This window comes from Manacus candei, unplaced genomic scaffold (genome assembly GCF_025592945.1).
Source record: "Manacus candei isolate 608988 ecotype Guabito, Panama unplaced genomic scaffold, ASM2559294v1 h1tg000073l, whole genome shotgun sequence".
Lineage (NCBI taxonomy): Eukaryota > Metazoa > Chordata > Aves > Passeriformes > Pipridae > Manacus > Manacus candei.
In genome coordinates, this window is record NW_026138121.1 from 2,362,545 (window position 1) to 2,374,896 (window position 12,352).

The window sequence follows — 12,352 nt, forward strand, 5'->3', positions numbered from 1 at the left end:
CCTGCCTGTCCCCTGCCTTCACCCTGCCTTCGCCTGGCTGTCCCGCACCCCTGCCTTGCCCGCATCTCCGCCCGGTGCTGCCGTCCCGCATCCCTCGCTCTGCCCGCGCTCCTGCCCGGACTCTGCCCCCCGGACCTTCTCGTTCCCCTTCTCCCAGCTCTGCATCCCCCAGACTCCCGCTCCGGGTCCCTCTGCCTTCCCCGGGTGGGTCCGGTCTCCGGGAGGGACCGGGTGGGGGTCTCCGGGTGCGGGCGGTGGGCGCGGAGCTGCCGGGCGGGTTTGGGAAGTGAAGCTTTTCCAGGAAAGAGGAGATGGTCAGCTCATGGGCGGGGTTGGCGTCGCGGCGAACAGGGAGGGTTGGCGTTTGTAAAAGCTTTATGGTGAGGGGTAAAGTCCTCTGGAATTCCTAAATTTACCTGAGGCTTTGCCCAAACTCCAGCGGAAAGAGAGTTCCTGCCAGTGGGGTGCTTGTCTCGTGTGAGATAAGTGCTGTGCTGGTGCTCGTGTTAGACAGGAGAGATACATCTTTCCATCGTGTGGGAAGGGACACAGAGGGCCCGAACGAGGTGACTCAGCCGGGGCCGTGTCCCGTGTCCCATGTCCCGGGGTGCTGCTCTGTTTCCCTGGAAAGGTGTGACCCGTGTTAGTTGTTGCAAGGGGGGGAAAACGAGGAGGTTTGAGCAGAGCCGTGCCAGGGATAACTCGGTAGCGTGTGCTGTGCTCTCTGCTGGCCCTGGGACTGCTCCTCTCCAGCTCGGTCCCTCCGTCTGGGGGAAACTTCTCTTTCATGACAGAGCTGAAGTGCTGCACTTGGCCTTGAGGGACTTGAAAATTTGCTGGTCGGGGTCAGCTGAGCCTCTTGATTTTTTGGCAGAAGTTGTTAGTGCTGATGCCATTCACATAGAACCACCTGTAGGTGGGTGAGGATACCCCGAAGTGTCGGCGTGGAGGGCAAGTAGCTGGTGCTGGCGGTAATTTGGGAAGGATCCGTGTCCCACCGTGAGCTCAGGGCTGGCTGGAGGAGGCGTCGTTGCTCATTTTTGGGTTCGTTTGGGGTGGGGTGGGGGTTATGCCGGGCACGTGCTGCAGCGCCAGCCTCACCGGGGCAATTAGCGCCTCGCTCAGCCAGTTCTGGTCCTTACGCTTGGTTTTCCTTAGATTACGAATCAATTAAATGTTTCTGCTGGTGATTCGCATGGCGCGGGGCGAGCGGGGCTCTCTCAGATGCCTCCTGGTGCCGTTTGGAGTGAAGGGCAATTGGGAGCGACAGTCGCACCATATGGCCCTGCTGCATCGCATTAAGGGTTTAGCCCTGACTGCTGTTAATTAAATGTAACCCAGCCGTCCCCACAACGTGACACGGGGACACGCCGGGGCCGGGGAACTCGCTGTGTGGGGCGTTGTTTGAATGAGGACGATGTAAATCTGTTTTCTGGGGTGCACCTTTGCTTTCCGCCTGCTGTTCCTGATTAACTCCCTCAAAACCTGGTAAGGGCCGGATTATCCCCCTGGGGGGGCGGCAGCTCAGCAGTGTCTGGTGCACTGGAGCAAACGTGTGAATGGCTGTGCTTAAGGAAATGGCGCGTTTAATAAAAATAACGCTTATTGGAAGGCAAACAAACTTTGTCGGGGCTTTTGTCTTTCCTGGAGACCTGCCCCAGGGCTCAGGTGCAGGATGAGGTACTGCTTTGAAACCCTGACCTAAAGTACAAATTCACAGAATTTCGTGGTGTTGTGAAACACTGTAAATAGTCGTTTTGAGGGACTTCTCCTCTGGCAGGATGTTTTCCATAGTTATATTGAAACAGATCTTAAATAGTTCTATTTCCCTTTTCATTTCAGAGAATTATTCAGACTGTGGGAGTAGTTCTGCCTCAAAAAAACTCCCTAAACAACCAGGATGGGGGAGAGGGACACTCATAACATCATCTGCATTCCCTGTCATCCCAATAGTGATTCCCATTAAAAATGCCTGAGAGCTGCAGAGAGGGTGTGCTCTCCTCCCCTGGTGAATATTTCCTTTTCTTCTGCTGCAGAGTTGCTGCTTGTTTGCTTTTGACTTGCAGCCTGAGGATACTCGGGGTTTTGTTTGTACAGTTCTGGCCTATTTTTATTTCTGTCAGGTCTGGTTGTATTTAGTAAAACAGGAAAGCGGTGTTTATTTATTTATTGTCTTTTATTATTATTTATTGTTCAGGTTGGAGAATAAGAGGCTCAGGGGGGACCTTCTTGCTCTCTACAACTCCCTGTCAGGAGGTTGATGCAGATATCTGAGATATGGCAGCCTTTTCCCTGCTTTTAGTGGGAGTGTTTAAGTCTGTCCCACGTGTGACAGACATCCAGCATGCTGCTCCCACTGGCATCAACGTGAAGGGATGGGGAACTGGGAGCTCAGGAGTGACTGCCCCGAGCCATCCTGCTGGCATTCCTTAAAAATCCTTGTTTCCAGTCTTGGAGGGAAGGCACTCGGGCAGGAGGAGTAGCTGTGCCATTTCATGCTGTGCCTTGAGTATCTCCTACCTGATGTCTGTGGCTTTGTGCTGCTGGCACCTTTCAAAGCCTGAGTCAGTATTAAAGTAAATAATCTCAGTGTGGCAGTGTAAATGTGTCTGTCCCACTACCAGCTTTTCCTGGCAGAGGAGCAGCTGGGAGAAGGGGGCTGGATGGGCAGGTTGCAGAGGTGCATCTTTGCCAGGGGGGTTTTTGGTGTGTTCTGGTGGGGCGGGTGCAGTTGGATGTCGTGGTGACTAAGGCAGCTTCAAAGCCCTCAGTGTGTTTTACTGGGCTTTGGGACAGCAGAGAAACCAGGCTGGGCTTGGCACTGGAGCAGCTTCCTGATGGGAAGGGTGGACACTGGTGGGCAGTGATGGGTCAGGTTTGGGAGGTGGCTCTCAGTGTCTCTGATGATCAGGGTGTTACCAAAATAGGGCGTTATGGGCTGAAGTGCTTCTTTGCAAGAAATCCACTGCAGGTCTCGGTGCTTCCCTGTGGGAAGGCTGCCTGTGAGGCACTGCCTCGAGGGAAACCTTGGAGCACGTCCAGCACCTGATGTTCTCAGTGGCAAGTGCAGTTGCACCTGAAGCAGCTTTTGATCTGTAGGTCTTGCGACACGATCTGGTTCAGTGAAGCACCTCAGCGTCCAGCTGGGTTTATGCCTCTGGTCTGATGCCACCTTTATCTCCCAGAGCAGCTCCTCCTCCTGTGTTCAGGCTCTGGGCTGAATCAGTCCCTATTTCCTTAAGAAGGGAGTTGTTAAAACTCCATTTCTCCTTCTAATTTGTAGAGCAAACTGCAGTTCCAATGTTATTTGTTCCCAAGTATGTTTGCTTAAGATAACAAATTCTTTAAGGAGCCCAGCCTGGCTGGGACGAGGTTCTGCTCACACCACTGGAGCTCTGCAGGACACGGTGGTTTTTCATGTCTCTTCTTCCATCACATCCTCCCACACTCAGTCGTGTCTCTGGTCTTGCCACTGTAAATAATAATTGCTAACAGCACAGGACCCACAGTACTTTGCATTTCTGTTCCATTTAGCTGATCCAGACAGATTCCTGAGGCTTGTCCTGCTGCCAAGTGACTGGGGCAGGTGGGGATGGCGTTTGCCAGGTTGGGTGAGGGTGGGGTGGGGTGCTGGGGTGGCTCCCCCAGGCAGGGCGTTCGCTTCCCTGGGAGGAGATGGAGGTGTGGGATGGGATGGTGACCTGCCCAGAGCTGTGTGGCAGGATCCTGGGGCAGCTCAGGTCTTTTAGGGTCATGTTCCATGCTGCAATCCAGTCCAGTGCCTCAAGAAGGATTTATGGACGGACACACTGGCCGAGGCTCCAGCTCTTGCCTTGCAGGTTAGTTTTTGGGCTGTCTCTTTTCTCCCTCTGCTTCATCCCTGGCCCGGTGTGTGTGGCTGAGTTCACTGGTCTCCATGTGGGAAGGAAGGATCTGTGTAGCTGCAGAGGTGCTGTCTGGGTGAATAAGGAAGCCCCCTGTGATAACTCATTGCTTGTGCTGCTTGGTGGGATTTCTAGGATTAGTTAAATCCCATCTTTGTGAGTCCCGGTGCAAAAACCAGAGTGTGTTGTGCAGGGAACTGGAAACTGGACACTGGAAACTGGTCTGCTCGTGAGAGGAGTCCTGAGCAGAGAGGGGACAGTCGTGGTGTAGTGGGTACAAAGTAGTAGATTTCAAGTGTGTTGTTAAACTGATGTTCATGTCCCACCCCATGGTTTGACACATGATATTGTTGTAACTGATACATCACAGAATGGTTTGGGTTGGAAAGGACCTTAAAGACCACCCAGTTCCACCCCCTGCCGTGGGCAGGGACACCTTCCACTAGCCCAGGTTGCTCCAAGCCCCTTCCAACCTGGCCTTGGACACTCCCAGGGATGGAGCAGCCACAGCTTCTCTGGGCAACCTGTGCCAGGGCCTGCCCACCCTCACAGGGAACAATTTCTTCCTAACATCTAATCTAAATCTCCCCTCTTTTAGTTTAAAACCACTCCCCTTGTCCTAGCACTATCTGTCTGTGTAAAAGGTCACACTCCCTCCTTTTTATAACGCTGTGACTTCTCTCGTTGCTCTGAAAGGCTCTAGAAACCCTTGCTATGCGCAGAATTTAAATCTGTTTAAAACTCTTATAAATACAGTTTCAGTCCTATAAATGTAGTTCATCTCAGTGTATTTCTTTAATTTAATCTCTGTTTAAACACTGGGGACTTTTTTTCCACCCCCTAAACTTTAAAAGACTGGAGGGAAAAGCAGCAAAGCAAAGGGAGGATGCCGGGAAGAGACCTCCCAGCGCACGGCCGGGTCCTGTGCTTTCTCTCTCTAATCTCTCCCGTTGGGTTGTTTTATCTTATCAAGCAAAAAGCCCCAGAAATAGAAAGTTTTCCATGGCTTACGGGACGGGCCCAGAGATGCACAAGCTCTGAGCTGCGGCGCTGCCTCATTGCTCAGAAAAATAAATAAATAACCCCGTCGAGTGGCAGCAGGTTGGGAATGGGCAATGTCAGGGTTTTATCTCCGTGGGAGAAAAGGCCCCTCGTGGAAGCAGCACGCTCTGTGTGTGCCTGGAGAGCTCTGGATCTCCTCTCCCAAGGATGACAGACGGCAAAGCAGGAGCAGCCACTTGCTTTGGGCTCCTAACAAAGAGAATTCGCAAAATCTTCCGGCATTTCCCCAAGTCCAAGCCTTGGTCCGAGGGGCTGCGGCCGCCCAGGAGGCAGAGCAGGGAGGTCTTGCTGCTCAGAGGTAGGTGGTGGTGTGAGTTTGGGGGGGATTTGGCTGTGTGCAGGTTTTCTGCTGCTCTTTGGGGTGCTCTTAGGGTTTCCTGTGGCACTGCAGAGCCGCAGGGATCCTGCCTGGCAGGCAGCGGGGCTGGCACAGGGCTGGCATGATCTCCTGCCACCACATCTGTGACACCAGGAGGCTTCAACCTCTGCTCTGGCTCCTTTTTCAGCCCTGCTCTGGCAGGAGCACAGAGTGCTGCTCCACTGTAAAGGAAAATTTGCCTTTTAGTAAAAAAAGGCTCCAGAGCATCCGCCAGCAGCTGCATTTGTGCTCCAGATGCTGCAGCAGTGCAGGGACATCACAGAAGGGTGCCTGTCACCCAGGGGGCCTTGGCTGCTCTGGGCAAACAGAAGAAACACCCCCTTGGGGCTTTGCCTGTGTTTGCCAACAAATGAACCCAAACCATCTGGTTGAGACCTAAACCCGACGAGACAAAGGGGGCTGCAGAGACGGGGCTGGGTCGGCGCTGGGGGGGTGTTGGGATGTGTCTTGCAGGAGAACTGAGCCCCTGCCCTGCATTACTCTGGGAGTGCTGATGGTTGTGGTGGTGCCACAGGTCCTGCCCTGTCCCCTCAGAGCAGGAGGAGCCGCCTGACCCCACTGTCTGGTGTCACAGGGCCACATCCTGCTGCCATCACTGAGGTCACCCCGCTGACGTGGGGTGTGGGCAGAGGCACCCAGCAAAATCCAGCCTCGGGTGCAGCCTGCACTGAGAGGTGTGTGTGATGTGTGAGAGCCCCTGAAGGATTCTGGAGTGTTCTGCCACATTTTCCCCTTCCAGCAGAACCTCCCTTCTCCTTTTGTTGGGGAATTGAAAGGTGCCCCAGGGGGGTCTGTGGTATCCTGGAGGTGGGGGTGGGAGGATGGGGCTGGCCAGGATGACAGGAGAAATTGTTCCCTGTGAGGGTGGGGAGACCCTGGCACAGGTTGCCCAGAAAATCTGTGGCTGCCCCATCCCTGGCAGTGTCCAAGGCCAGGTTGGACAGGGCTTGGAGCAACCTGGGCTAGTGGAAGGTGTCTCTGCCCATGGCAGGGGGTGGAACTGGGTGGTCTTTAAGGTCCCTTACAACCCAAACCATTCTATGACTGCAGCCCTGTGTTTAGGCATTTGAGATGAGCATCTGTATTGGACTGGTTTACTCTATCCAGCTTAATCCCCCTGAGAGACTTTAATCTTTGGAGAAAGGGAAATTCCCTTCAACCACCCAAGTTTTTCACAGTATCACGATCAGACTAATTTTTTTTTTTTAAAGAAACTACATTTCCAAGCGTTCCTTTGTTTGACTGGAATGGAAATTATCTCGAAGTGTAAGTGGAGGCATCCTGCTCTTCTTGGCTAACCTGTCACGTGGCTGCTTCCTAAAGCTGTGCAGGGTTTCTAAAATTAGTGTTCCCTGCCGGATACAGGATGATTAGGTCTGTTAATAGGTGATGGTGACTAAGGAGGTGTCACACTTTAATCCCCTAAAGAAATGCCTGGCCACAATGGGCCTGATCCAGAGGTGTACCTGGGAACTGGCATTTCTGTGGTCCAGGAGGTTACTAGTGTGTCACACCTCTGCTTGCCTTTACCCCAGGTGCTGGGAGGGCTCTTCCCACTCCAGGAGGTCTGAAAGAGCCAGGAGGCAGCTGCCCAAATGTGAAAATCTGGGGCCACACAGGCAGAAGGGACGTTCTGGTGGCAGATGCTCAGGTGAACCCGCAGCTGGAGCGTTCTCCAATTGGCACCTCCAGCAAAGACTTGGCAAATGTCCCCTATTAAAAGGCTGTTCCAGTTGCTCAAAAGGTCATGCATTAAATTACTGTGTAACTGCAGCTTATTTCTAATTAAAAAAAAAAAAAAGGCAAGATTCCCTGCTTTTCCCCCAGGCTGACTTGAGACAACTGATTTGGAATAGGAGAATGATAGACAGCTCACGCCACATGAATGTTAAATGATAAATGATTTCCCTCTTTCCCCTGGAGATTGATGCTTCCCCCCTCAGGCACCAGCTCCCAGCAGTGCTTCAGCTCCTCTCATTCATTCTGGGGCATTGGAGTATTCACCAGAGCTGAGCAGAAATCACTGTTTCCACAGCAAACATGAGATATTCCTTCGCCTTCCTGCCAGCCCCAGATATTCAAAACCATTGACCCAAATGCTAAAGAAAAAGGGAAAAAAGAAAAAAAAAAAAAAGAAAAGTGAAAAGAAAGGTATTTAAAATGGGTTGGTGGTTCAGAGTGGGGTCACAGGGCAGGTGCAGGGACAGGCACTCCACTCAGTGGGGTGAACCCTCTTGCCTTGGTTTGGGTATTTTTTTTTTTAATTTTTTTTTTCAGGTTGGTGACCTCTCTGGAATTTTGGATAACGTAAAAGTAAATTTAACGCTGTTTGAACGGCAGTTAAAAATTAAAAGGCTCAGATGGGCCATTAAAGTGGAAGGAGGTTGTTTGCTGCAGTCAGGTGGGTTTGGAGGAGTTGGGGCTTCGAGGGAAAGGGCTGTGGGAGTGATGGCCATGAGTGTGGGATAACTGGTGGAGGGAGGGAGCTCTCTGTGCCAAATGCTACCCCTCTGGAGCCATGGGCAAGCAGGACCCTGTGCCCTAAGGGGTTAAACCTGGGCTCAGCAGTGTCTGTGCAATTCCTTCCTTGAACTGGTTAATGTCTGACATTGGGGCAGCAGCCAAAAAACCACTGTGCAAATGCATTACTGCACCTGGGACAGGAGGTCATGGCCCCTGCTCCGGCTGGGATGTGTCCCTGCCCTCTCCAGGGGAGGATTTGTGGCAGCCTGGAGGTGGATCTGTGCCTTAATCACTGTAACTGGCCCTTGCAGTGTTTGTATTTAGGAACTGGCACAGGTTGCCCAGAGAAGCTGTGGCTGCCCCATCCCTGGAAGTGTCCAAGGTCAGGTTGGACAGGGCTTGGAGCAACCTGGGCTGGTGGAAGGTGTCCCTGCCCATGGTAGAGGTTCAACAACATGTTCTTTAAGGTCCCTTCCAACCCAACCATTCTATGATTCTGTGATAGTTAGTGACCTTAAATACTTTGACTTCTGTCTAATACAAAGACGTCTCTTCCTTCCTGGTGGTGAAAGGTGAAGGATCCAGTGCAGTGGTCAAGCTTTTGGTCCAGATGTTTTGCAGGTGACTCCTCCCAGGAGCAGAGCTGGGGAGTGGGTACCCCGTGGTTTGGTGGGGTTGGGGTGTTTTCCATGCTTTGTGTGTCAGTGTGCCAGGTCTGGGGAAAGGCAATGGGACACGAGGCAGGAATGTGGCTTGTGCTGCTGTGGAAACACAGGCTGGGGAGAGGGCAGGGGAGCAGAGTTTGCTCTGGATGAGGTGTTTTGGTGCCTTTCCCCCCTGAGCGGGGACCCTGAACAGGCTGTGCTGGTGCCCACCAGCATCTGTCTGCCCTCCAGCTGGAATCCAGTCCCTTCCTGGGGTTCCCCCACCACCCCTCAACCGCAGCCTCACCTTCTCCTTCTCTCCCTGCAGACTGCAGATACACGTGTCACCAGGAGTGCCGCAGCCTCATCCAGCTGGATTGCCGCCGGCCGGGGCCGTGCCAGGGCCAGCTGTCCCCAGAGAGCACCCTGCTGCCCCCCTGCAGCCAGGTACCACGGGGAGGGGGCTCGGGGAGGGGGGGCACAGCCTCGTGGGGACCGATGGCATCTCCTCCAGAGCCCTGGTGTCTTGCTCCCAAAGGGTTTTCCAGGAGGGAGGGCTTGTCAGAGCTCAGCCCCAGGTGTTGTCACTGATGGACTCTAAACCCCATGCCCAGGTGTCCTGCCTGGGTGGGTGTGTGATCTGGTGGATTGGAGGTTGGGCATGTGGGCATCTCCCTCCCTGTAGAGGTGAGTGTGTGTAACTTTGTTGTGTTTAAAATGCTCCCATTCCGGAGTGGACGTGAGAGGAGCTGTGCCGTGTGGGAATGCTGGTCCATGTTCTGCAGCCTGGCCATGTCCCAGTGCCCTGAGGGGTCATCAGCCCCCTCATCACATGGTTCATGTCCCTGTGCCTGCCAGGGATCACCAACACTGGCATTAAATTTTGTCATTAAATTGAGCAAAGCGCTTGTAAATCAGCAGCAAAGGTGCGTTTTTCCTGCGTCGCCGCAGAGCACAGGTGCAGATTTCACCAGGAGTCCTGGCTAATGGCCTTGTTTTAAGAGTTTCAGTAGCCCCAGGGGATTGAGACCCTTCAATCTGCGTTAGGCATGTGCAGTAATCCCGGGGTTACTCCGGAAGGTTTAGCTGTTGGCTTAATCCCCCCAGGGTCCCACGGTGTCTGTGCCGCAGTGTCCTGCGAGCCAGCGTGGGTGGGACAGGCTGCAGGGTGCAGGGACTCCTGTCACACCACGTGGGATGTAAGAGACTTAATGCTGGAAGCTTAAGGCACCGCTTAGAAACCTGCCTGGAGTGGATTTGACTTGAAAACGGAACCTTTTCAGTCTCTGTGTGTTCTTTTCTAACAGTTCTTTTGAACAGCTCCCCGTGGAAGCGGTGGAGTTGCCATCCCTGGAAGTGTTCAAAAACTGAGTAGATGTGGCACTTCATTCTATGGTTTAGTGGGCATGAGGGTACTTGGCTGAAGGTTGGACTGGATGATCTTGGAAGTCTTTTGCAACCTTAATGGTTCTGTGATTCTGTGTTTTCACCTTCATTATAAGGCTGTGTTTATATCCCTCTTTGTGGAGGACTGTGCTTGTGCAGAACTGGAGATGGAAACATGCACTTTTCCAAAGGCAACACAGGGTTTCTGTTGAGTTTGTGGGGTTTGGTTGTCATCCATCCTTTGCTGTGCAAGGTCTGCTGAGCTTGGTCTGGCTGATGCGTGGCTGGGCAGGTGCTGCTCAGAATAAACTGTTCAGGAGGGATCTGAAGTGAGATGGGATTTATCTTCTAAGTTACGTGTTACAAAGGGGCTCAGAGTGGGTTCCCCACTGAGCCTTGAGGTGTTTGTATAAGGATGTGAAGCCAGATTTGTGGTGGATGTTGTTGGGCTTCCCCCAGCAGCATGAGAAAAGCCTGGCTCTCGGGAAAATGAGGAAGGCTCGTTTCATCTTGGGGGCGATAACACCAGCCGGGGTTATTGATGGGCCTAATAACAAACACAGAGCCCGTGCTCAGTGGCAATCCATCACTCTGACACGGCTCTGCTGGGATCCCAGGGAAGGGAGGGGGGAATTTTGTGCCCAGGAAACAAAAGTGTCTCTCCAGTTCCAGCAGCAAACAGAAATCCATAAACCCAATCCCAAGGTCCTGGCAGGGGATTGTACCTCGAAACCTTTCGTGCTGCAAAGTGCTGGATGGAGCCTTGTTGCCTGTGCTGGGGGAATCTGGAGGTGTGGGGGCTGGTTTGAGGGTTAATGAGGGTTAAATCACTGCAATAAGGCTCTGTTCTCTTTTATGGATACTGGATAATCAGGGGAAAATCATGTTTACTTGATCTGAGCCCGTAGAGCTGAGCACACAGCCACGTTCCTGGAGTGTTTCTGTTGGCCAGGCAGGTTTTGCTGCTGGAAAGGAGGAGGATGGAGGGAAAGCACTGACAGTGTTCCAGTAGGAGACTAACAGGATGCCTGAATATGCTGGCAGGAGGGGAAGGGGATTGCACTCTGGAAAGACAGGAAAAATTAATAGCTGGCAGAGTTGGAAGTCATTAAATAGTATTATCAAAATTAAGCAAGCTGGAAGCATTGGAGAAATAACTACTTTATTATCACATATTTAATGCTGTTACCTTGTAATACCAGGCATTAATAATTTGGGCTTTGATCCAGTAAAGTACTTAAGAGCGTGTTACATTTGGGTCCCAGATCAGCCTGCCCAGCTGAAATCCAGATTCATCTGGTGTTGGCAGCACCAGGAGTTTGGTCCCTGGTCATGTACTTCCCACCTGAGAACTGGTGCAGGTCACCAGTGGGTGGGTTTTGGGGGGGGCTGATGTGCAGGTAACCATTAAGTAGAGCTTCTGCTGGACCAACAGGCCAAAATTACTTGGGTTTATTTGGCTTGGTTGTTTTGTTTTGGTTTGTTTTTTTTTATGGAGCTGATCTCCCTCATAGATGCACTGCAATGGAAAAGTGAGGGTTTCTTGGAGAATCCCATGGAGCAATGCAGAGGGAGAGCACCCAGCTTCACATGGGGCTGCCCCCTGGTTCCCCTGTGACACTCCTGGGGCTGAGACTTCATAGGAGACACCAGTGCTGATCATCAGCCCAACACTCACTTTCTGCTAGTGTTGCACATGCTCAATTTAAGCCTCTTTCTCCTCTAAATATATCCCCGTGGAGCAGGGGGGGGGTTGTGCTGCTGCAGGAGGACTCTGCTGCTGAGAGCATGGCTTATTTATTCCACACTGTTACCAGTTGCTTTGTAAATAAGCCACTTGGATTCTTGCCTCCCTCTTTTTGAGATGCAGATGTTGCCTCCTCCCTCCAGTCTTTTGCCATGTACATCTCAGTTTGTATTCCTGGGATGCTGCTGGCAGAGGGGCATGGAGCTTATCAAAGGCTTGGAGTGATTTAAGTCCTTCAACCAACAGATACAGATTTGGAGCACCATCTGCAGCCTATCAAGAGGGGAGGAGGTTTTTGTGCTGGGTGGTGGCTGTGAAGGCCTTGGATGGAGCCCTTTTGGACCAATTGGAGGAGCAAGTTTAGCTCAGGTACCGGGAAGGAATTCTTCCCAGTGAAGGTGGTGAAGCAATGACACGGATTGCCAGGAAAAGTTGTGGATTCCTTATCCCTGGAAGTGTTCAAGGCCAGGGCTCAGAGCAGCCTGGGCTAGTGGGAGGTGTCCCTGCCCATGGCAGGGGGTGGAATGAGATGAACTTTAAGGTCCCTTCCAAACCAAACCCTTCTGTGCTCTCAGGCCTCGTTCCCTCCTCTGTTTCTGAAGTGTGGTGAAGAATTCTCAGCACGTACATTAATACTGCATTGCCTAAGCAGGGTCTTTCATAACACAGCATGTCAGGCTTTTCTTCAGTCCCCTCTACTTGCTCACAAACATGTGTTTTCAGGTGGCTGTGGATGTGCTGGGATGTGCTCCCCGTGGATGCACAGCCCCTCATGGGATCCCCCACC

General features: G+C 52.4%; 2 protein-coding genes across 7 annotated transcripts in view; both read left to right on the top strand.

The window, feature by feature from the left end:
- Window positions 1-12,352, top strand: part of RASSF5 (Ras association domain family member 5) — a 28,824-nt gene that overhangs the window by 345 nt on the left and 16,127 nt on the right. Inside the window, exons 1-5 of one of the 6 annotated variants that reach the window (XM_051808620.1) lie at window positions 5,261-5,999; window positions 6,537-6,591; window positions 6,861-6,976; window positions 7,603-7,726; window positions 8,761-8,879. In XM_051808620.1, coding sequence (XP_051664580.1) covers window positions 6,573-6,591; window positions 6,861-6,976; window positions 7,603-7,726; window positions 8,761-8,879 — 378 coding nt within the window. In that variant the 5' untranslated portion in view covers window positions 5,261-5,999; window positions 6,537-6,572. The other 5 variants (XM_051808624.1, XM_051808621.1, XM_051808618.1 and 2 more) reach the window with 5 other exon arrangements.
- LOC127480485 (interleukin-20-like) overlaps window positions 6,140-12,352 on the top strand; it is a 117,298-nt gene continuing 111,085 nt past the window's right edge. Inside the window, exon 1 of the mRNA XM_051808686.1 lies at window positions 6,140-6,297. The gene's annotated coding sequence lies outside the window, so the exon portion shown is untranslated. The remainder of the gene's footprint in view (window positions 6,298-12,352) is intronic.